The 22,181-nt window shown below is 56.9% G+C and overlaps 1 protein-coding gene across 3 annotated transcripts; it reads left to right on the top strand.

Annotated features, from left to right (window-relative positions):
* The first annotated feature begins 1,797 nt into the window (after positions 1–1,797).
* On the top strand, positions 1,798–21,850 carry PCK2 (phosphoenolpyruvate carboxykinase 2, mitochondrial). 3 transcript variants are annotated; one of them, XM_069774411.1, is made up of 12 exons: positions 1,798–2,056; positions 3,328–3,595; positions 4,416–4,652; positions 4,863–5,050; positions 10,019–10,222; positions 10,395–10,582; positions 11,350–11,512; positions 13,135–13,353; positions 17,414–17,551; positions 17,638–17,733; positions 20,018–20,943; positions 21,010–21,850. In XM_069774411.1, exons 2-11 carry the CDS (start codon positions 3,567–3,569, stop codon positions 20,470–20,472), a joined length of 1,917 nt encoding a protein of 638 aa, XP_069630512.1. In that variant the 5' UTR covers positions 1,798–2,056; positions 3,328–3,566; the 3' UTR covers positions 20,473–20,943; positions 21,010–21,850. The 3 variants fall into 3 exon arrangements, with proteins under 3 accessions (XP_069630512.1, XP_069630514.1, XP_069630513.1); XM_069774412.1 differs by having other exon boundaries at positions 1,806–2,056; positions 3,501–3,595; XM_069774413.1 differs by lacking the exon at positions 10,019–10,222.
* Positions 21,851–22,181: the final 331 nt, after the last annotated feature.

Genomic DNA, 22,181 nt, shown 5'->3' with positions numbered 1-22,181 from the left:
ATTTCCAGAAATTCCCCCGGAAGTGTCTTATTTCCCCCCAATTTCCCCAAATTTGCCCCAACCCCCCCTAATTTCCCCCAAATTTCCCTGATTTCTCCTAATTTTCCCCAAGTTTATCCTTCATTTCCCTTAATTCCAACTAATTCCTCCAAATTTCTGCCTAATTTTCCCTGGCTTTTCTTATTTCCTCGAATTCCTCCTGATTTTCCCCTAATTTACCCTTAATTTCCCCAATATTTCCCTTAATTTATTCCTATTTTCCCCTAATTCCAATTTATTCCCCAATTTCTCCCAATTTTCCTTATTTTCCCCCAATTTCCCCCAATTCTGCCCTAATTTTTCCATCTCCCCTAATTTTCCCCCAATTTCCCCTTTATTTCCTCCCAATTTCCCCTATTTCTCCCCAATATTTCCCCAACTTTTCTTGTTTTCCCTGAATTTGCCCAAATTTGCCCTAATTTTCCCCAATGTCCCCCCAAATTTTCCCAGATTTCCCCTAAATTCCCCAAATTCTTCCCTAATTCTCCCCAAATTCTCCCAAATGTCCCCTAATTCTCCCCAAATTTCCCCAAATTTTCCCCAAATTTTCCCCAAATTTCCCCAATTCTGTACTTTTTTAACCCCATTCTCCCCAAATTCCCCTAAATTGTACTTTTTCACCCCAAATTTTCCCTAACGAAGGACCAGTTAGGGTTTCCTGAGGAAAAGCTTCGGGGGGGGGGGCCGGACCCAAAATTCCCATTTTCCGCCCCAAAACGGGTCAAACCCGCAAAAGGAGGAAAATTTGGAAAAATGCCCGGGCCTACGGAAATTAATTAGTGATTATTAAGATTATTAAGGTTATTAAGAATCCCGTTAATGCCGGAAACGGCCCCAAAAAAGGGCTGACGTTCCCAAACGAGCACCAAAAAAAAAAATCCCTAATTTTGCCCCAAAAATCCCTAAAAATTGGCCCAAAATCCCTAATTAAGGTAATTAATGATGAAAAAAAACCCAAATGCAGAAAATTTTGAAATAATTAATTAGAAATAATACCATCAATTAATTAGGGAGTCATTAATGCTGCTTCATACTTAATAATGGCCATTAATACTCAGCCACACCCACTAATGCTTTCATCGGCCCTCATGAATATTAACATCCCTCAATGAAAATGCTAATTAGAGACATTAATATTAATTAAGAGCCATTCATAGCTATTCTTAGCCGCCAATAATCATTAATATTCATAAATAGACAGCAATAAATGCTCACGAGCGCGCGCCAATCCCCATTAATAGTCGTTAACACCCATCCTCGTTAATATTCACAGCTGCTAATCGCCGTCACGCTCATTAACAGCTAGATCCTCATTAATATTAATGAACCAAGCCTCATTAACGGCCAGCAGGGCCACCGGCGCTCATTAATACTCCCCGACCCTCCCTCGCATTCACCCCACGCTCCTCTCTTTTATTCGCCCTGATTAATATTCACAGCAGCTCATTAATATTCATAAAACCGCCAAACAGCTCCCCCGCGCCACTGCGCATGCGCGAACTCCCCGGCCTTCCCTTCTCCCCAACGCGCATGCGCGGCGCCCGCCCTCACTTCCGCCCTCACTCCCCCTCGACTTCACTTCCTGTTTCTGCGCATGCGCGAACCCACCCGCCCCCTCCTCCCCAACGCGCATGCGTGGCGCCTGCCCACACTTCCGCCCTCACTCCCTTTGGACTTCACTTCCGGATTCTGCGCATGCGTACCCCGCCGCTGCGCAGGCCCCGCCCCTCGTCTCTCCCCACTGCGCATGCGCGGCGGCTTCCCGCCATTTTCTAGCCGGGAGGGGAACCGCCATTACCGCGCCGCCACAGGGCGTGAGGGGAGGGGAAAAGCGCCATTTAACGCCCCTAATTAACCCCCCCTCAGTTAATTAACACCCTTCCTCGTTAATTAACCGAGCGGGGAAGCCCCTCAGGGTCCCACAAAGGTTTCCAGCCTTTGGGAAGGGGAAGGAAAATGGCGGCGGCCGCGTTCGGAGCTGCGGAGCCGCGGCTGGGGACGGAGGCGGTGGGATGAGGTAAAAACGGCTCGAAATGGGGTTCGGGTGGGGGGGTGTGTGTCAGGTATTACCTCAGGGTGCTGCTGGGTCTTTACTGGGCGGGGGGGGCCCTCTCGGGGACCCCCCGTTAATTTTTAGGGGGGTCCCATGTGCCACGGGGACCCCCTTTAATTGTTGGGGGGGGTCCCATGTGGTTTGGGGCTCCCCCCTTTAATTCTTGGGGGGGGTGCCATGTACCTTGGGGACCCCCCCTTTAATTCTTGGGGGGGTCCCATGTGCCACGGGGACCCCCCCTTGATTCTTAGGGGGGTCCCATGTGCCTTGGGGACCCCCCTTAAAGTTTAGGAGGGTCTCGTGTGCTTTGGGCCCCCCTCATAATTCTTTGGGGGGGTCCCATGTACCTTGGGGCCCCCCCATTAATTCTTGGGGGGGGTCTTATATGCTTTGGGGCCCCCCCCCCCTTGATTCTTAGCGGGTTCCATGTGCTTTGGGGCCCCCCCCTTAATTCTCAGAGCAGTTCCATGTGCCTTGGGGACCCCCTCTTAATTTTTAGGGGGGTCCCATGTGCCACAGGGACCCCCCCGAATGTTTAGGGGGACCCCATGTGCCTTGGGGACACCCCATTAATTCTTGGGGGGGACCCCATGTGCCACAGGGACCCCCCCTTAATTCTCAGGGGGACCCCATGTGCCTTGGGGACCCCCCTTTAATTTTCGGGGGACCCCATGTGCCTTGGGGCCCCCCTTTAATTCTCGGGGGGGTCCCATGTACCTCAGAGACCCCCCCCAGCCACCCAGGGCGGGTCCCAGGCCTTGGGAAGACCCCCCCCCATACTTAGGGGTGCCCTCCATGTCATGGGGACCCCCCCTGTTAACTCTCGGGGGGGGGGTCCCAAGCCTTGGGGTTCCCCCCAAATATTTGGGGGGGGGCCTAGCTGCCCAGGGAACCCCCCCCCAAACCCCTTAAGGAGAGTCTAGAAACCCTGGGGACCCCCCAAACCCTTGAGGGGGGGGTCCTAGGCCTCCAGCACCCCCTTAATTATTAAAGGAGGGGGGGGGCTGTCTCATGCTGTGGGGACTCCCCAACCATTGGGGGGGGGGGGCTAGACCTCGGGGACCCCCACCCCAATGCTTTGGGGGGGTTCTACATACTTTGAGGGGCGTCTACATGCTTTGGGACCCCCCCAAACCCCTGGAGACCCCCCCCAAGTTATCAAAAAGGGGACCCAGGCATCCACATGACCCCCCCCCCTTTTTTTTTTTCTTTTTTTTTTTTTTTTTTTTTTACAGGCGACCCTACACAAACAAAGGGGCAAGGCCAGCGGGGTGTTACATCATCCCGCGGGAAAAGAGGGCGGGGCTCCCCAAACCACGCCCCACCCGGGGGGGGGATGGACACCCGAATGCCTTGGTCTTGATCTGTTTGCCCCCCCCCCTCCACCCCTTGGCCCCCCCCTTTTCAGTGGGGTTATAAGGGGCTTCCCCCAGCCGGGGGGGGGCTCCGGGGCTGAGCGAGAGCAGCAGCGGGGATGCAGAAAGTCATCGGACGGCTGGGGGGGTGAGTGGGGCTGGGGGGGGGGGGGTATTTTTTTGGGGGAGGGGGAAGCCTGGGGGGGCTTTTAGGGGGGTTGTAGAGGAGCGTGGGGCAACTTGGGGGGGGCTGTGGGGCAGGCTGGGGGTGTTTGGGGGGGGCTGTGGGGCAGATGGAGGTATTTGGGGGGCAGCCTGGGGGTATTTGGGGGGGCTGGGGGGCAGAGTGTTGGCTGGGGACACTTGGGGGGGGCTGTGGGGCAGCTGTGGGGGGCTATGGGGGGGGCTGGGGGGCAGGCTGGGGGTATTTGGGGGGGGCTATGGGGCAGAGTGTTGGCTGGGGATAATTGGGGGGGGGCTGGGGGGCAGGCTGGGGGTATTTGGGGGGGGGCTGGGGGGCAGATGGGGGCCTGGGGATATTTGGGGGGCAGCCTGGGGGTATTTGGGGGGGGCTATGGGGCAGAGTATTGGCTGGGGGTAATGGGAGGGGGGGGTTGTGGGGCAGAATGTTGACTGGGGATAATTGGGGGGGGGGGGGGCTGGGGGGCACCCAAACTCCTGGGTCCCCTTTATGGCCGGGGGGGGGAATTTGTGCCAACCACATCGCCCTTTGCCCCCTGTTTTGTCCTGGGGGGGGGGGGGAAGGAAAGGTGACGTTAAGGGGGGGGGTGGTGGCACCTTCCCAGCATGCTCTGGGGCAGGCCAAGGTCCAAGCGAGGCTGGGGGGGGGGGGGGGGCAGGTTGTGCAACCCCCAGCACTGGGGGGGGGGGGGGGGGCTGAGGGTGACTCTAACCCCCCCCCCTTCTTTTTTTTTCTCTTTTTTTCCTTTTTTTTTCCCCCCCTCCAGGTGTGTCCCCCGCGTCCCCCCCCCGGCGGCTTTTCAGCGGGGGGGGTCCCGACGGAAGGCGGGGAAGCGCTGGGGGCTCTGCCCCCCCCCCGCCCGCCAATTCGTCGAAGAGGGGGTTCGCCTCTGCCGCCCCCGCGCCCTCCGCCTCTGCGACGGTTCCCCCGCCGAGGGGGCTGCGCTCCTGAGCCAGCTCCAGGCCGAGGGGGTCCTCCACCCCCTCCCCAAATACGACAACTGGTAAGGGGGGGGGCCCCCCCAAAAAAACACCCGCCCCCCAAAACATCTGTTTTCCTTTTTAAAGAGGGTTTAGGGCTTGGTTTGGGGGAGTTTGGGGGGTTTATTGGGGTTTCTGGGGTGTCTTGGGGGGTTCCTGGGGTGATGCGGGGTGTTGTCCCCCCCCAAAATTAAAATTTTTGGGGTGTTTTGTGTGTGTGTGTCCCCCCCCAGCTGGCTGGCGCGGACGGACCCCCGGGACGTGGCGCGGGTGGAAAGCCGGACGGTGTTGGTGACGGAACGGGAACGGGACGCCATCCCCCCCAAACCCCCCGGGGGGGGACCCCAACAGTTGGGGAACTGGATGAGCCCCCCCGCCTTCGAGCAGGCGGTGCAGGAACGCTTCCCCGGGTGTATGGAGGGTAAGGGGGGGGGGGGGGCCCCCGGGTTTTGGGGGGGGGGCTTATTTTCCCCCGAGTTCCACCAATTTTGTGAAGTTTTGCTCGTTTTCCACAACATTGCCCCCGTTTTCCCCAAGTTTCCCCTAATTTCTTTCCATATTCCCCTCATTTCCCCAAATTTTCTAGATTTTGCCCCCATATTCCTTTCTTCTTCCCCCTAATTTGTTTTATTATCCCCAATTTGCCCAAATCTTCTGGATTTTCCCCCCATATTCCCTTAACTTCTCCTATTACCCCCAATTTTCCTAAATCTTCCAGACTTTCCCCCAAATTCCCTTAATTTTCCACATCACTTGTCTTAGTATCCCCAATTTTCCTAAATCTTCCAGATTTCCCCCAAATTCCCTTAATTTTCCACATCACTTGTATTAGTATCCCCAATTTTCCTAAATCTTCCAGATTTTCCCCCAAATTCCCTTAATTTTCCCCTTAACTTGTCCTATTATCCCAAATTTTCCAGATTTTCCACCCATATTCCCTTAACTTTCCCCCTAATTTGACTTATCCCCAATTTTCAGATTTGCCCCCCTATTCCCTTAACTTTCCCCTTAACTTGTTCTGTTACCTCCAATTTTCCCAAATCTTCCGGATTTCCCCCATATTACCTTAATTTTCTTCCTAATTTGTCTTATTATCCCCAATTTTCCCAAATCTTCTGGATTTCCCCCCATATTCCCTTAATTTTCCCCTTAACTTGTCCTGTTATCTTCAATTTTCCCGAATCTTCCAGATTTTCCCCCAAATTCCCTTAATTTTCCACCTAACTTGTCTTAGTATCCCAAATTTCCCCAAATCTTCCAGATATTCCCCCATATTCCCTTAATTTTCCCCTTACCTTGTCCTATTATCCCCAGTTTTCCCAAATCTTCTGCATTTCCCTCATATTCTCTTAATTTTCCCTCTAATTTGAGTTATTATCCTCAATTTTCCCAAATCTTCCAGATTTTCCACCCATATTCCCTTAACTTCCCCCTAATTTGACTTATTATCCCCAATTTTCCTGAATTTTCAGATTTCCCCCATATTCCCTTAATTTCCCCCTAGTTTGACTTATTATCCCTAATTTTCTGAAATTTTCAGATTCCCCCCATATCTCTTAAGTTTCCCCTTAACTTGTCCTATTATCCCAAATTATCCCAAATTTTCCAGATTTTCCCCCATATTCCCTTAATTTCCCCCCCAACTTGTCTTACTATCCCCCATTTTCCCAAATTATCTGGATTTCCCCCCATATTCCCTTAGTTTTCCCCAACTTGTCTTTCTATCCCCAATTTTCCCAAATTTTCCATATTTCCCCAATATTCCCTCCATTTTCCCTTAACTTGCCTTACTACTCCCAATTCCCCCCAAATTTCCTTGATTTTTCCCCAAATCACCCGTTTCCCGCTGATTTCCCCAAATTCTCCAAACTTTTGATCCCTTTCTCTAAAATTCCCCCTGTATTCCCCCAATTCCACCCCAATCTTACTTATTTTCCCCAAATGTCTCCAAATTTTCCTGAATTTCCCCCCGATTTCTCCCCAATTTCCCCCCGATTTCTCCCCAAAGCCCCTGATTTCTCCCCAAACCGTGGCCGATTCCCAAATTCCCCTGGATTTCCCCGCACGGCCCCAAATTTCCTTTGCTTCCCCCCCAGTTTTTCCCCAAAATTCTCTCCCCCACCTTTAATACTCCCGCTCCTTCGTTAAGACTTCGACCCTTAACAAATTCTTTCCCCCTTCTAATACTTTCCCTTTTAATACTATCCCTTTCCCCTTTAATACTTTTCTCCTCTTTTAATCCTATTTCTGTCTGTTTTAATATTTTTCTCACTTGGCTGTTTAACACCCCCCCACTACTCGCTCTACCCCTCCTCCTCCCGCTGTTACTTTCTCCTCGTCTTTAATTCTCTCGTTAGTGCTTTCTCTGCGCTCTTTAATACTTTCTCTGCTCTTTGTGGGAGTTTTTATTTTCTTTTTATTTTTTCTTTTTTATTCCCTTTATTAGTTTCTGTTTACTTTTCCATTCATTGCTTTTTTTCTCTTCCTTTTATATCTTTTAATTTTCTCCTTTCTTTATTACTTTCTCTATTCGGCTTTTTTTATTAATTTTTCTTTTTCATTCCCTTCGTTATTTCTTTCTCTCCGTTGCCTTTATTGCCTGCTCTTCCCTTGATTGCTTTCTCTTTCCTCTTCCCTTGATTCTTTGCTTTTTTCACCTTTATTCCTCTTTTCACCTTCATTATTTCTTTTTCTGCCCTTCCTTTACTACTTTTTTCATCTGCCTTTATTACTTCGTCTCTTGTGTTCCCTTCGTTACTCTTCCTTCCTCCCTCCCTTCGTTACTCTTCCTTCCTTCCTCCCTTCGTTACTCTTCCTTCCTTCCTCCCTTCGTTACTCTTCCTTCCTCCCTTCGTTACTCTTCCTTCCTCCCTTCGTTACTCTTCCTTCCTCCCTCCCTTCGTTACTCTTCCTTCCTCCCTCCCTTCGTTACTCTTCCTTCCTCCCTCCCTTCGTTACTCTTCCTTCCTCCCTCCCTTCGTTACTCTTCCTTCCTTCCTCCCTTCGTTACTCTTCCTTCCTTCCTCCCTTCGTTACTCTTCCTTCCTTCCTCCCTTCGTTACTCTTCCTTCCTTCCTCCCTTCGTTACTCTTCCTTCCTTCCTCCCTTCGTTACTCTTCCTTCCTTCCTTCCTCCCTTCGTTACTCTTCCTTCCTTCCTTCCTCCCTTCGTTACTCTTCCTTCCTTCCTTCCTCCCTTCGTTACTCTTCCTTCCTTCCTTCCTCCCTTCGTTACTCTTCCTTCCTTCCTTCCTCCCTTCGTTACTCTTCCTTCCTTCCTTCCTCCCTTCGTTACTCTTCCTTCCTTCCTTCCTCCCTTCGTTACTCTTCCGTCCTCCCTCCCTCCCTTCGTTACTCTTCCGTCCTCCCTCCCTCCCTTCGTTACTCTTCCGTCCTCCCTTCCTCCCTTCGTTACTCTTCCGTCCTCCCTTCCTCCCTTCGTTACTCTTCCGTCCTCCCTTCCTCCCTTCGTTACTCTTCCGTCCTTCCTTCCTCCCTTCGTTACTCTTCCGTCCTCCCTCCCTTCGTTACTCTTCCGTCCTCCCTCCCTTCGTTACTCTTCCGTCCTCCCTCCCTTCGTTACTCTTCCGTCCTCCCTCCCTTCGTTACTCTTCCGTCCTCCCTCCCTTCGTTACTCTTCCGTCCTCCCTCCCTTCGTTACTCTTCCGTCCTCCCTCCCTTCGTTACTCTTCCGTCCTCCCTCCCTTCGTTACTCTTCCGTCCTCCCTCCCTTCGTTACTCTTCCGTCCTCCCTCCCTTCGTTACTCTTCCGTCCTCCCTCCCTTCGTTACTCTTCCTTCCTCCCTCCCTTTATTATTTGCTCTTTCCCCTTTATTTCTGTTTCTTTGCTCCTTGCTTTGTTATTTGCTCTTTCCCCTTTATTTCTGTTTCTTTGCTCCTTGCTTTGTTATTTGCTCTTTCCCCTTTATTTTTCTTTTTCTTTCCCCTTTATTTTTCTTTTTCTTTTTTCTCCTTTTCCTTTCCTCCGCCCCCCGTTAATTACTCTCCCAATTTTCCTCCCGCCCCCTCCATACTCCCCCTTTAAACCCCCTGGTGCCCAGAAATACCCCCAGTGCTCCTCCTCTCCCTCTCTTCATACTTACTGGTTTTTCACTTTACTCCCGCCCAGTTCTTTTTTAACATTACTCCTGCCTGGGGTGGTGGTTTTTTTTTTTTTTTTACGTTACTCCTGCCCGATGGGTGTTTTTTTTACACGTTACTCCCTCCCATGGTGGTTTTTTTTATGTTACTCCTGCCCGGGTTTTTTGACTTTACTCCCGCCCCGTTTCTGGGGTTTTTTGACTTTACTCCCGCCCCGTTTCTGGGGTTTTTTGACTTTACTCCCGCCCCGTTTCTGGGGTTTTTTGACTTTACTCCCGCCCCGTTTCTGGGGTTTTTTGACTTTACTCCCGCCCCGTTTCTGGGGTTTTTTGACTTTACTCCCGCCCCGTTTCTGGGGTTTTTTGACTTTACTCCCGCCCCGTTTCTGGGGTTTTTTGACTTTACTCCTGCCCCGTTTCTGGGGTTTTTTGACTTTACTCCCGCCCCGTTTCTGGGGTTTTTTGACTTTACTCCCGCCCCGTTTCTGGGGTTTTTTGACTTTACTCCCGCCCCGTTTCTGGGGTTTTTTGACTTTACTCCCGCCCCGTTTCTGGGGTTTTTTGACTTTACTCCCGCCCCGTTTCTGGGGTTTTTTGACTTTACTCCCGCCCCGTTTCTGGGGTTTTTTGACTTTACTCCCGCCCCGTTTCTGGGGTTTTTTGACTTTACTCCCGCCCCGTTTCTGGGGTTTTTTGACTTTACTCCCGCCCCGTTTCTGGGGTTTTTTGACTTTACTCCCGCCCCGTTTCTGGGGTTTTTTGACTTTACTCCCGCCCCGTTTCTGGGGTTTTTTGACTTTACTCCCGCCCCGTTTCTGGGGTTTTTTGACTTTACTCCCGCCCCGTTTCTGGGGTTTTTTGACTTTATGCCTGCACATTTTTTTTAACATTACTTCTGCCCGTTTTTTTTTTTTTACTTTACTCCCCCCCAGTTGTTTTTTTTTTTTACTTTACTCCCACCCGCTTTTTAGCGACTCCTGCCGCATTTTTACTTTACTCCCGCCCCATTTTAACCTAATCCCCCTCTTTTTTCCCCAGCGCTCCCTTTTTTTCATTTACTCCCCCCTAAATACTCCCCGATACTCACACTTTACTACTCCTCCCTTAACTCCCCCAGTTTTCCCCCTTCAATGCCCCCCATCCTCTTGACTTTAATGCTCCCTCCTCCCCTCCCAGTGCCTCCCAGTGCCTCCCAGTGCCTCCCAGTGCCTCCCAGTGCCTCCCAGTGCCTCCCAGTGCCTCCCAGTGCCTCCCAGTGCCTCCCAGTCCCCTAACCGGTCCCCCCCCCAGGCCGGACGATGTACATCCTCCCCTTCAGCATGGGTCCCGTGGGCTCCCCCCTGGCCAAAGTGGGGCTCCAGCTCACCGACTCGCCCTACGTCGCCGCCTCCATGCGCATCATGACGCGCGTCGGACCCCAAACCTTCCCCGCCCTCGCCCGCGACGATTTCATTCGCTGCCTCCACTCCGTCGGCCGGCCCCTCCCTCTCCGCGGTAAGCCCCACCCCAAAAAAACCCCTCCCACTCCCCTTTTTGAGCCGCTTTTCCGCCCCCTTGAGCCGCTTTTCCGCCCCCTTGAGCCGCTTTTCCGCCCCCTTGAGCCGCTTTTCCGCCCCCTTGAGCCGCTTTTCCGCCCCCTTGAGCCGCTTTTCCCCTTTTTTTCCAGAGCCCCTCGTTAGCCAGTGGCCCTGCGACCCCGCGCGGACGCTGGTGGCCCACCTCCCCGACCAACGACGGATCGTTTCCTTCGGGAGCGGATACGGAGGAAATTCCCTCTTGGGGAAAAAATGTTTCGCCCTTCGCATCGCTTCCCGCCTGGCGCGCGACGAGGGCTGGCTGGCCGAGCACATGCTGGTGATTTTGGGGGGCTGCCCTCTTTTTTTTGGGGGGCGGGTTGGGGTTTTTTTGGGGGGCAGGTTGGGAGGTTTTTGGGGGCAGGTTGGGAGGTTTTGGGTCTTTCTGGGGGCGCTGATTGGGTTTTTTTGGGGGGCAGGTTGGGAGGTTTTTGGGGGGCAGGTTGGGAGGTTTTGGAGGTTTTTGGGGGCGCTGACTGGGGTCTTTTTGGGGGCGCTGACTGGGGTCTTTTTGGGGGCGCTGACTGGGGTCTTTTTGGGGGCGCTGACTGGGGGTTTTTGGGGGCGTGGGTTGGGGGATTTTCGGGGCGCTGACTGGGTCTTTCTGGGGGCGGGTTGGGGGTTTTTTTGGAGCAGAGTGGAGGTTTTTTGGGGCGCGGGTTGGGGTCTATTTTTTGGGGCGCGGGTTGGGGATTTTGGGTGCTGATTGGGTCTTTTTGGGGGTGGGCAAGGATTTTTGGGGGGGCGAACGGGGGAAGCAGGTGCAGTGGGAGGGCTCTCAAAGGGTTTTGGGGGGTCTCCAGGGGTTTTTGGGGGCCCCTTTGTGGAAACGGAGTTTTTGGGGAACTTTTTTAGGCAGTTTGGGATATCTTAAACCCGATATTGGGTTTCCTCAGGGTGGGCGGTGGGTCCCTTGGGACATTTTTTGGGTCCTTTGGCGGGTTGTAGATCCCTTGGGGGTGTTGGGGGGCCCCTCCCCGCCCTCCTGGCTCCCTGACGTTGTGTCCCCTCCCAAATTTGGGGTGTGTCCCCCCCAAAAAAATAAAGATCCTGGGCGTGACGGACCCGGCGGGCAAGAAACGCTACGTGGCAGCCGCCTTCCCCAGCGCCTGCGGTAAGACCAACCTGGCCATGATGACCCCGGCCCTCCCCGGTTGGCGCGTCCACTGCGTCGGCGATGACATCGCCTGGATGAAGTTCGACGCCGAAGGTGACGGCGGGCGGGGTCCCTTCCCGGTGGGGGAGGCGGGGCCGGGATGCCAGGGTTCTTTGTTATTTGGGGGCGGGGGGCGGAGCTTCATCTGGTGGGTTGGGTTCTCCTGGCCGTGATGGCCCAAGACCCTTGAGTTCTGGTGGCCATGGTGGCCCCAATGTCCCATGGCCATGGTGGCCCCAGGACCCTTGGGCTCTCCTGGCCATGGTGGCCCCAGGACCCTTGGGCTCTACAGGCCATGGTGGCCCCAAGTCCCATGTCCATGGTGGCCCAAGACCCTTGGGTTCTCCTGGCCATGGTGGCCCTGGGACCTTTGGGTTCTCGTGGCCATGGTGGCCAAGACCCTTGGGTTCATCCTGGCCGTGGTGGCCCCAGGACCCTTGGGTTCTCCCAGCCGTGGTGGCCCCATGGCCACGGTGGCCCAGGACCCTTGGGCTCTCCTGGCCACGGTGGCCCAGGACCCTTGGGCTCTCCTGGCCATGGTGGCCCAGGACCCTTGGGCTCTCCTGGCCACGGTGGCCCCATGTCCCATATCCATGGTGGCCCCGGGACCCTTGAGTTCTCCTGGCCATGGTGGCCCCATGTTGATGGTGGCCCCATGTTGATGGTGGCCCCAGACCCTTGGGCTCTCCTGGCCATGGTGGCCCCAGACCCTTGGGCTCTCCTGGCCATGGTGGCCCTGGGACCCTCAGGTTCTCCTAGCCATGGTGGCCCCATGTCCCATGTCATGGTGGCCAAGACCCTTGAGTTCTCCTGGCCGCGGTGGCCAAGACCCTTGAGTTCTCCTGGCCGCGGTGGCCAAGACCCTTGAGTTCTCCTGGCCGTGGTGGCCCCATGTTTATGGTGGCTCAAGACCCTTGGGCTCTCCTGGCCATGGTGGTCCTGGGACTCTCAGATTCTCCTAGCCATGGTGGCCCCGTGTCCCATGTCACGGTGGCCAAGACCCTTGAGTTCTCCTGGCCACGGTGGCCAAGACCCTTGAGTTCTCCTGGCCACGGTGGCCAAGACCCTTGAGTTCTCCTGGCCACGGTGGCCAAGACCCTTGAGTTCTCCTGGCCACGGTGGCCAAGACCCTTGGGCTCTCCTGGCCACGGTGGCCCCATGTTGATGGTGGCTCAAGACCCTTGGGCTCTCCTGGCCCCGGTGGCCCTGGGACTCTCAGGTTCTCCTAGCCATGGTGGCCCCGTATCCCATGTCACGGTGGCCAAGACCCTTGGGCTCTCCTGGCCCCGGTGGCCAAGACCCTTGGGCTCTCCTGGCCCCGGTGGCCAAGACCCTTGGGCTCTCCTGGCCCCGGTGGCCCTGGGACTCTCAGGTTCTCCTAGCCATGGTGGCCCCGTGTCCCATGTCACGGTGGCCAAGACCCTTGAGTTCTCCTGGCCACGGTGGCCAAGACCCTTGAGTTCTCCTGGCCACGGTGGCCCCATGTTGATGGTGGCCCAAGACCCTTGGGTTCTCCTAGCCATGGTGGCCCCGTGTCCCATGTCACGGTGGCCAAGACCCTCGAGTTCTCCTGGCCGCGGTGGCCCCGATGTCCCACCTTCCTGGTGACCCTCGACCTCCTCCCGGTCCTCGGGCGACCCCCGGTCACGTGGCCGGTGGCCGTTTTTTTTTTCAAGGCCGCCTCCGCGCCATCAACCCCGAGAGCGGCTTTTTCGGCGTGGCGCCGGGGACGTCCATGCGCACCAACCCCAACGCCATGCTCACCGTCCGCGCCAACACCATCTTCACCAACGTCGGCTGCACCAGCGACGGCGGCGTCTACTGGGAGGGCATCGACCAGCCCGTGCGCCCCGGCACCACCCTCACCTCCTGGCTGGGGCAGCCGTGGACACCCGGTAACGGGCTTTTTTGGGTTTTTTTGGGGCTTTTTGGGTTTTTTGGGGGCTTTTTGGGGCTATTTGGGTTTTTTTGGGGTTTTTTTGGGGGGTTTTTGGGGGGGTTTTTTCTACTGGGAGGGCATCGACCAGCCCGTGCGCCCCGGCACCACCCTCACCTCCTGGCTGGGGCAGCCGTGGACACCCGGTAACGGGCTTTTTGGGGCTTTTAGGGGCTATTTGGGTTTTTTTAGGGGCTTTTTGGGGTTTTTTTGGGGGCTTTTTGGGGGTTTTTTCCTACTGGGAGGGCATCGACCAGCCCGTGCGCCCCGGCACCACCCTCACCTCCTGGCTGGGGCAGCCGTGGACACCCGGTAACGGGCTTTTTTGGGTTTTTTTGGGGCTTTTTGGGGCTATTTGGGTTTTTTTGGGGCTATTTGGGTTTTTTTGGGGCTATTTGGGTTTTTTGGGGGGTTTTTTGGGGGTTTTTTTCTACTGGGAGGGCATCGACCAGCCCGTGCGCCCCGGCACCACCCTCACCTCCTGGCTGGGGCAGCCGTGGACACCCGGTAACGGGCTTTTTTGGGGCTTTTTGGGCTTTTTTGGGGCTATTTGGGTTTTTTGGGGGGGTTTTTGGGGGGTTTTTGGGGGGTTTTTTTCTACTGGGAGGGCATCGACCAGCCCGTGCGCCCCGGCACCACCCTCACCTCCTGGCTGGGGCAGCCGTGGACACCCGGTAACGGGCTTTTTGGGGCTTTTTGGGGCTATTTGGGTTTTTTTAGGGGCTTTTTGGGGTTTTTTGGGGCTTTTTGGGGGTTTTTTTCTACTGGGAGGGCATCGACCAGCCCGTGCGCCCCGGCACCACCCTCACCTCCTGGCTGGGGCAGCCGTGGACACCCGGTAACGGGCTTTTTTGGGTTTTTTTGGGGCTTTTTGGGGCTATTTGGGTTTTTTTGGGGCTATTTGGGTTTTTTTGGGGCTATTTGGGTTTTTTGGGGGGTTTTTTGGGGGTTTTTTTCTACTGGGAGGGCATCGACCAGCCCGTGCGCCCCGGCACCACCCTCACCTCCTGGCTGGGGCAGCCGTGGACACCCGGTAACGGGCTTTTTTGGGGCTTTTTGGGCTTTTTTGGGGCTATTTGGGTTTTTTGGGGGGGTTTTTGGGGGGTTTTTGGGGGGTTTTTTTCTACTGGGAGGGCATCGACCAGCCCGTGCGCCCCGGCACCACCCTCACCTCCTGGCTGGGGCAGCCGTGGACACCCGGTAACGGGCTTTTTGGGGCTTTTTGGGGCTATTTGGGTTTTTTTAGGGGCTTTTTGGGGTTTTTTGGGGCTTTTTGGGGGTTTTTTTCTACTGGGAGGGCATCGACCAGCCCGTGCGCCCCGGCACCACCCTCACCTCCTGGCTGGGGCAGCCGTGGACACCCGGTAACGGGCTTTTTTTGGGCTTTTTGGGCTTTTTGGGCTTTTGGGGGTCTTTTGGGGGTCTTTTGGGGGTCTTTTGGGGGTCTTTTGGGGGTCTTTTGGGGGCTATTTGGGTTTTTTGGGGGGTTTTTGGGGGGTTTTTTGGGGGTTTTTTTTCTACTGGGAGGGCATCGACCAGCCCGTGCGCCCCGGCACCACCCTCACCTCCTGGCTGGGGCAGCCGTGGACACCCGGTAACGGGCTTTTTTGGGTTTTTTTGGGGCTTTTTGGGTTTTTTGGGGGCTTTTTGGGGCTATTTGGGTTTTTTTGGGGTTTTTTTGGGGGGTTTTTGGGGGGGTTTTTTCTACTGGGAGGGCATCGACCAGCCCGTGCGCCCCGGCACCACCCTCACCTCCTGGCTGGGGCAGCCGTGGACACCCGGTAACGGGCTTTTTGGGGCTTTTAGGGGCTATTTGGGTTTTTTTAGGGGCTTTTTGGGGTTTTTTGGGGGCTTTTTGGGGGTTTTTTCCTACTGGGAGGGCATCGACCAGCCCGTGCGCCCCGGCACCACCCTCACCTCCTGGCTGGGGCAGCCGTGGACACCCGGTAACGGGCTTTTTTGGGTTTTTTTGGGGCTTTTTGGGGCTATTTGGGTTTTTTTTGGGGCTATTTGGGTTTTTTTGGGGCTATTTGGGTTTTTTGGGGGGTTTTTTGGGGGTTTTTTTCTACTGGGAGGGCATCGACCAGCCCGTGCGCCCCGGCACCACCCTCACCTCCTGGCTGGGGCAGCCGTGGACACCCGGTAACGGGCTTTTTTGGGGCTTTTTGGGCTTTTTTGGGGCTATTTGGGTTTTTTGGGGGGGTTTTTGGGGGGTTTTTGGGGGGTTTTTTTCTACTGGGAGGGCATCGACCAGCCCGTGCGCCCCGGCACCACCCTCACCTCCTGGCTGGGGCAGCCGTGGACACCCGGTAACGGGCTTTTTGGGGCTTTTTGGGGCTATTTGGGTTTTTTTAGGGGCTTTTTGGGGTTTTTTGGGGCTTTTTGGGGGTTTTTTTCTACTGGGAGGGCATCGACCAGCCCGTGCGCCCCGGCACCACCCTCACCTCCTGGCTGGGGCAGCCGTGGACACCCGGTAACGGGCTTTTTTGGGTTTTTTTGGGGCTTTTTGGGGCTATTTGGGTTTTTTTGGGGCTATTTGGGTTTTTTTGGGGCTATTTGGGTTTTTTGGGGGGTTTTTTTGGGGGTTTTTTTCTACTGGGAGGGCATCGACCAGCCCGTGCGCCCCGGCACCACCCTCACCTCCTGGCTGGGGCAGCCGTGGACACCCGGTAACGGGCTTTTTTGGGGCTTTTTGGGCTTTTTTGGGGCTATTTGGGTTTTTTGGGGGGGTTTTTGGGGGGTTTTTGGGGGGTTTTTTTCTACTGGGAGGGCATCGACCAGCCCGTGCGCCCCGGCACCACCCTCACCTCCTGGCTGGGGCAGCCGTGGACACCCGGTAACGGGCTTTTTGGGGCTTTTTGGGGCTATTTGGGTTTTTTTAGGGGCTTTTTGGGGTTTTTTGGGGCTTTTTGGGGGTTTTTTTCTACTGGGAGGGCATCGACCAGCCCGTGCGCCCCGGCACCACCCTCACCTCCTGGCTGGGGCAGCCGTGGACACCCGGTAACGGGCTTTTTTTGGGCTTTTTGGGCTTTTTGGGCTTTTGGGGGTCTTTTGGGGGTCTTTTGGGGGTCTTTTGGGGGTCTTTTGGGGGTCTTTTGGGGGCTATTTGGGTTTTTTGGGGGGTTTTTGGGGGGTTTTTTGGGGGTTTTTTTTCTACTGGGAGGGCATCGACCAGCCCGTGCGCCCCGGCACCACCCTCACCTCCTGGCTGGGGCAGCCGTGGACACCCGGTAACGGGCTTTTTTGGGGCTTTTGGGGTTTTTTTGGGGCTTTTGGGGCTTTTTTGGGGCTTTTGGGGCTTTTTTGGGGCTTTTTGGGCTTTTTGGGGCTATTTGGGTTTTTTTGGGGGCTTTTTGGGGGCTTTTTGGGGGGTTTTTTGGGCTCTTTGGGGGGGTGTTTTTGGGGGGGGTGTTTTTGGGGGCTTTTATGTGTTTTTTGTGTGGACGCTTTTTGTGGGGTTTGGTTTTTTGTGGGGTTGTTTTTTGGGGGGGGTTGGGGGTTGTTTTTGGGGGGGGTTGGGGCGTTTTTTGGGTTTTTTTGGGTTTTTGGGGGGGTGTTTTGGGGGGGGTTGGGGGTGTTTGGGGGGTTTTTGTTTTTTTGGTGTTTTTGGGGGGGTGTTCGTTGGGGGGTTGGGTTTTTTGGGGGGGGTTGGGTTTTTTGGGGGAGGTTTTGGGGGTTTTTGGGGGGGGTGGGGGGGCTTTTGGGGGGGTTTGGTTTTTTTGGGGGGGTTGGGTTTTTTTGGGGGGGTGGGGGAGGTTTTTTTGGGGGGAGTTGGTTTTTTTGGGGGGGTGGTTTTGGGGTTTTTCTGTTTTTTTCTGGGGGGGGTTGGGGGGGCTTTTGGGGGCGGTTTTTTGGTTTCTTTCGGGGGTTTCTTTTGGGTTTTCTTGGGGGGGGGACACACGTTTTTGGGGGGCATTTTTTGGGTTTTTTTCGGGGTTTCTTGGGGTTAGTCAAGCTCCGCCCCCACGGCGCCGCCCCCCCCCAACCGTCTTTCTCAACGTCTTCCGCTCAACTTCTAGGTGACCCTCAACCTTGCGCCCACCCCAACTCCCGGTTCTGCGCCCCGGCCAATCAGTGTCCCATCATGGACCCGGCTTGGGAAGACCCCGAGGGCGTCCCCATCGACGCCATCATTTTTGGGGGGCGGAGACCCGAAGGTAAACGCCCCCTTCGCTCGGATTGGCCGCCCGGTTTCTTTTAACGGCCGAGGCGGTCGACGAGATTGGACGGTTTTTCTCGGCAGGGGTGCCCTTGGTCTACGAGGCCTTCAACTGGCGCCACGGCGTCTTCGTCGGAAGCGCCATGAGGAGCGAGGCCACCGCCGCCGCCGAGCACACCGGTGAGCTCCGCCCCCCGCCCGCCCGGTGGCCTCGGCCGGCTCCCGAAACGCCGCCCCGCTGGCCACGGCCCCCTTCAACCCGTCGGCCCCAGAACCACGTCCCACCAGCCCCATAACCACGTCCCACCAGCCCCAAGTGCCCCATAACCCCATCTACTGTTGACCCCAACATCCCACCAGCCCCATAACCACGTCCCACCACCCCCAAGTGCCCCATAACCCCATCTACTGTTGACCCCAACGTCCCACCAGCCCCATAACCACGTCCCACCACCCCCAAGTGCCCCATAACCCCATCTACTGTTGACCCCAACATCCCACCAGCCCCATAACCACGTCCCACCACCCCCAAGTGCCCCATAACCCCATCTACTGTTGACCCCAACGTCCCACCAGCCCCATAACCACGTCCCACCACCCCCAAGTGCCCCATAACCCCATCTACTGTTGACTCTGAAATCCCACCAGCCCCATAACCACATCCCACCAGCCCCATAACCCCACCTACTGTTGACCCCAATGTCCCGCCAGCCCCATAACCACGTCCCAGTGCACCATAACCCCATCTACTGTTGACCCCAACATGCCGCCAGCCCCATAACCACATCCCACCAGCCCCATAACCACGTCCCACCACATCCCAGTGCCCCATAACCCCATCTACTGTTGACCCCAACGTCCCATCAGCCCCATAACCACATCCCACCACCCCCAGTGCCCCATAACCCCATCTACTGTTGATTCTGAAATCCCACCAGCCCCATAACGCCATCTACTGTTGACCCCGACGTCCCACCAGCCCCATAACTGTGTCCCACCACCCCCAGTGCCCCATAACCCCATCTACTGTTGACCCCAACGTCCCACCAGCCCCATAACTGTGTCCCACCAGCCCCGGTGCCCCATAACCCCATCTACTGTTGACCCCGACGTCCCACCGGCCCCATAACCACGTCCCAGTGCCCCACAACCCCATCCACTGTTGACGCCAACATGCCGCCAGCCCCATAACCATGTCCCACCACCCCCAAGTGCCCCATAACCCCATCTACTGTTGACTCTGAAATCCCACCAGCCCCATAACCACGTCCCACCAGCCCCATAACCTCATCTACTGTTGACCCTAATATCCCACCAGCCCCATAACTCCATCTACTGTTGACCCCAGTGTCCCACCAGCCCCATAACCCTGTCCCACCGCGTCCCAGTGCCCCATAACCACGTCCCACCAGCCCCACAGCCCCGTCCCACCGCATCCCAGTGCCCCATAACCATGTCCCAGTGCCCCACAGCCCCGTCCCAGTGCCCCATAACTCCATCTACTGTTGACCTGTGTCCCACCAGCCCCATAACCCCGTCCCACCGCGTCCCAGTGCCCCATAACCCCATCTACTGTTGACCCCAGTGTCCCAGTGCCCCATAACCACGTCCCAGTGCCCCACAACCCTGTCCCACCGCGTCCCAGTGCCCCATAACTCCATCTGCTGTTGACCCCAGTGTCCCACCAGCCCCATAACCCCGTCCCACCGCGTCCCAGTGCCCCATAACCCCATCTACTGTTGACCCCAGTGTCCCAGTGCCCCATAACCACGTCCCAGTGCCCCACAACCCTGTCCCACCGCGTCCCAGTGCCCCATAACTCCATCTGCTGTTGACCCCAGTGTCCCACCAGCCCCATAACCCCGTCCCACCGCGTCCCAGTGCCCCATAACCCCATCCCACCATATCCCAGTGCCCCACAACTCCATCTACTGTTGACCCGTGCCCCAAAACCGCGTCCCAGTGCCCCATAACCGCGTCCCACCAGCCCCACAGCCCCGTCCCACCGTGTCCCAGTGCCCCATAACCGCATCCCAGTGCCCCATAGCCCCGTCCCACCGTGTCCCAGTGCCCCATAACCCCATCCCACCATATCCCAGTGCCCCACAACTCCATCTACTGTTGACCCGTGCCCCATAACCACGTCCCAGTGCCCCATAACCACGTCCCACCAGCCCCACAGCCCCATCCCACTGCGTCCCAGTGCCCCATAACCGCGTCCCAGTGCCCCACAACTCCATCTACTGTTGACCCCAGTGTCCCACCAGCCCCATAACCCCGTCCCACCGCGTCCCAGTGCCCCATAACCACGTCCCACCAGCCCCACAGCCCCGTCCCACCGCGTCCCAGTGCCCCATAACCGCGTCCCAGTGCCCCATAACCACGTCCCACCAGCCCCACAGCCCCGTCCCGGCGTCCCCGCCTCCGTCTGACCTCCCCGCCCTCGACCCCGCCTTCCTCCCAGGCCGCCGCCTGATGCACGACCCCTTCGCCATGAGACCTTTCTTCGGTTACAACGCCGGGCAGTATCTCGCTCACTGGTTGGCCGTCGGCGAACGGGAAGGAGCCCGCCTCCCCCGCATCTTCCACGTCAATTGGTTCCTCCGGGACGGCGCCGGTCGGTTCGTTTGGCCGGGTTTCGGCCACAACGCCCGCGTCTTGGCTTGGATCTGTAGCCGGGTGGCGGGAGAAGACAACGCCAAAACGACGCCGGTGGGGTTGGTGCCACGAGAAGACGCTTTGGATCTCGACGGTCTTCCCGGCGTTTCCTATGCCGACCTCTTCCCCGTCTCCCGCCCGTTTTGGGAGAAGGAGGCGCGAGAGTTGCGGCGTTACTACGAAGAGAATTTCGGCGAAGACCTGCCCAAGGAGGTGATGGGAGAGTTGAGCGCCCTGGAGGAACGGGTCAAGAAGATGTGAGGGGCGGGCGCCGGCGAGCGACCGCGGTTGGGTGGTGGCCATCAGCTTTGGTTGACCGGCATGAGTTGGTGGCCGTCATCGTTGGTTGACCATCGTGAGTTGGTGGCCGTCATCGTTGGTTGACCATCACCGGTTGGTGGCCATCGTCTTTGGTTGACAATCACGGGTTGGTGGCCATCGTCTTTGGTTGACCATCACCGGGTGGTGGCCATCGTCTTTGGTTGACCATCATGGGGTGGTGGCCATCGTCTTTGGTTGACTATCACGGGTTGGTGGCCATCGTCTTTGGTTGACCATCATGGGTTGGTGGCCATCGTCTTTGGTTGACCATCATGGGTTGGTGGCCATCGCCTTTGGTTGACTATCATGGGTTGGTGGCCATCGCCTTTGGTTGACCGTCACCGGGTGGTGGCCGTCGTCTTTGGTTGACCGTCACGGGTTGGTGGCCATCGCCTTTGGTTGACCGTTGTGGTGGTGGCCATCGTCTTTGGTTGACCGTTGTGGTGGTGGCCATTGTCTCTAGTTGACTGTCATGAGTTGGTGGCCATCGTCTTCGGTTGCCCATCACGAGTTGGTGGCCATCATCATTGGTCGACCATCATAAAATGGTGGCCATCGTCCTTAGTTGACCGTCACCAGTCGGTGGCCACCGTCTTTGGTTGACCATCATAAAATGGTGGCCACCGTCTTCGGTTGACCATCACCGGTTGGTGGCCACCATCTCGGTTGCCCAGAAGCTCCGCCCCCTGCCTCCAGCGATGACATCATTGTGACCTCATGACCACCCACCGTGACCTCTTGCCGGCCATCTTGCCCCGGTGGCCGCGGTTGGCCGCCCCTGATTGGCTGACGTCTCCCGTGATTGGACCTCGTCACCTCTTGGCCGACGCCCTTGACCTCCAGCCGAGGTCACCGGCTTCCCATTGGTGGCCTCTCTTGACCAATGAGCACCTCCCATTGGCCCATGGCCCCGCCCCCTTCTGTCATTGTCCGGCCTGTCCTGGTTGGCTGATGACCCACTGTGAGCTGGGTGGTTGCCACGCCCCCTTGGGTGGTTGCCACGCCCCTTGGGCGGCCTCTCCGTTGGCCAATGGCCGCTGACCAGTGGCCCTGCCCCACCTCCTCCCGCTGACCAATGAGCTCGTCCCATTGGCTGATCCCTTCTGTTGACCAATTGGCGCCACCCCCTCTGCTGGATCGACGCATCCCATTGGCTGACGCCCTGGTTGGCTGCTGACCTCACACCCTCTGCTCCCATTGGCCACTGAGCAAGCCTCGGGGACCGCCCCCTGGGGTGGGTGTGGCCTTGCCCATGTGCCTTGGGGGCGGAGCCTGCACGGACCAATAAAAGAGCCCCTTGGGCGGGGCTCGGACTGGAGTTGGGGGTCGTGTGTCGTCATTGGGGGGTCAAGGGTCACGTGGGGGGGTCGTATGACGTCATCGGGGTCAAAAGTCATGTCAGGGGTCACCAGGGCGGAGCTAAGGGGGGGGGAGGGTCGGGGGTCACTGGATTTGGGGGGGGTGGGTCACGGCGGGGTCAAAGGTGACGCAGGGCTGTCATTGGCTGCCTCCCCGCGGGGGGGCGTGGCCAGCGCCCCTCCTTCCTCTTCAGCCAATCACCAGGCGCCCGCCCAACTCCCGCCTCCCTCCGGCCAATCAGATCCGCCCGGTCACCGCTCTTCCCCTCCCCCCCCAGCCAATCCCTCGGC

This window comes from Haliaeetus albicilla, chromosome 29 (assembly GCF_947461875.1).
Source record: "Haliaeetus albicilla chromosome 29, bHalAlb1.1, whole genome shotgun sequence".
In the NCBI taxonomy this organism is placed as follows: domain Eukaryota; kingdom Metazoa; phylum Chordata; class Aves; order Accipitriformes; family Accipitridae; genus Haliaeetus; species Haliaeetus albicilla.
Note: the sequence above shows the minus strand (reverse complement) of the source record. Positions and strands in the feature narration are given on the sequence as shown.

Bases quoted from the DNA above. Each gene is read 5' to 3' on its own strand.
- PCK2 (XM_069774411.1), top strand. From the start codon at position 3,567: ATGCAGAAAGTCATCGGACGGCTGGGGGG. The intron at 5,051-10,018 runs GTAAGGGGGGGG...TCCCCCCCCCAG, and splicing joins CTTCCCCGGGTGTATGGAGG to GCCGGACGATGTACATCCTC. The intron at 10,223-10,394 runs GTAAGCCCCACC...CTTTTTTTCCAG, and splicing joins CCGGCCCCTCCCTCTCCGCG to AGCCCCTCGTTAGCCAGTGG.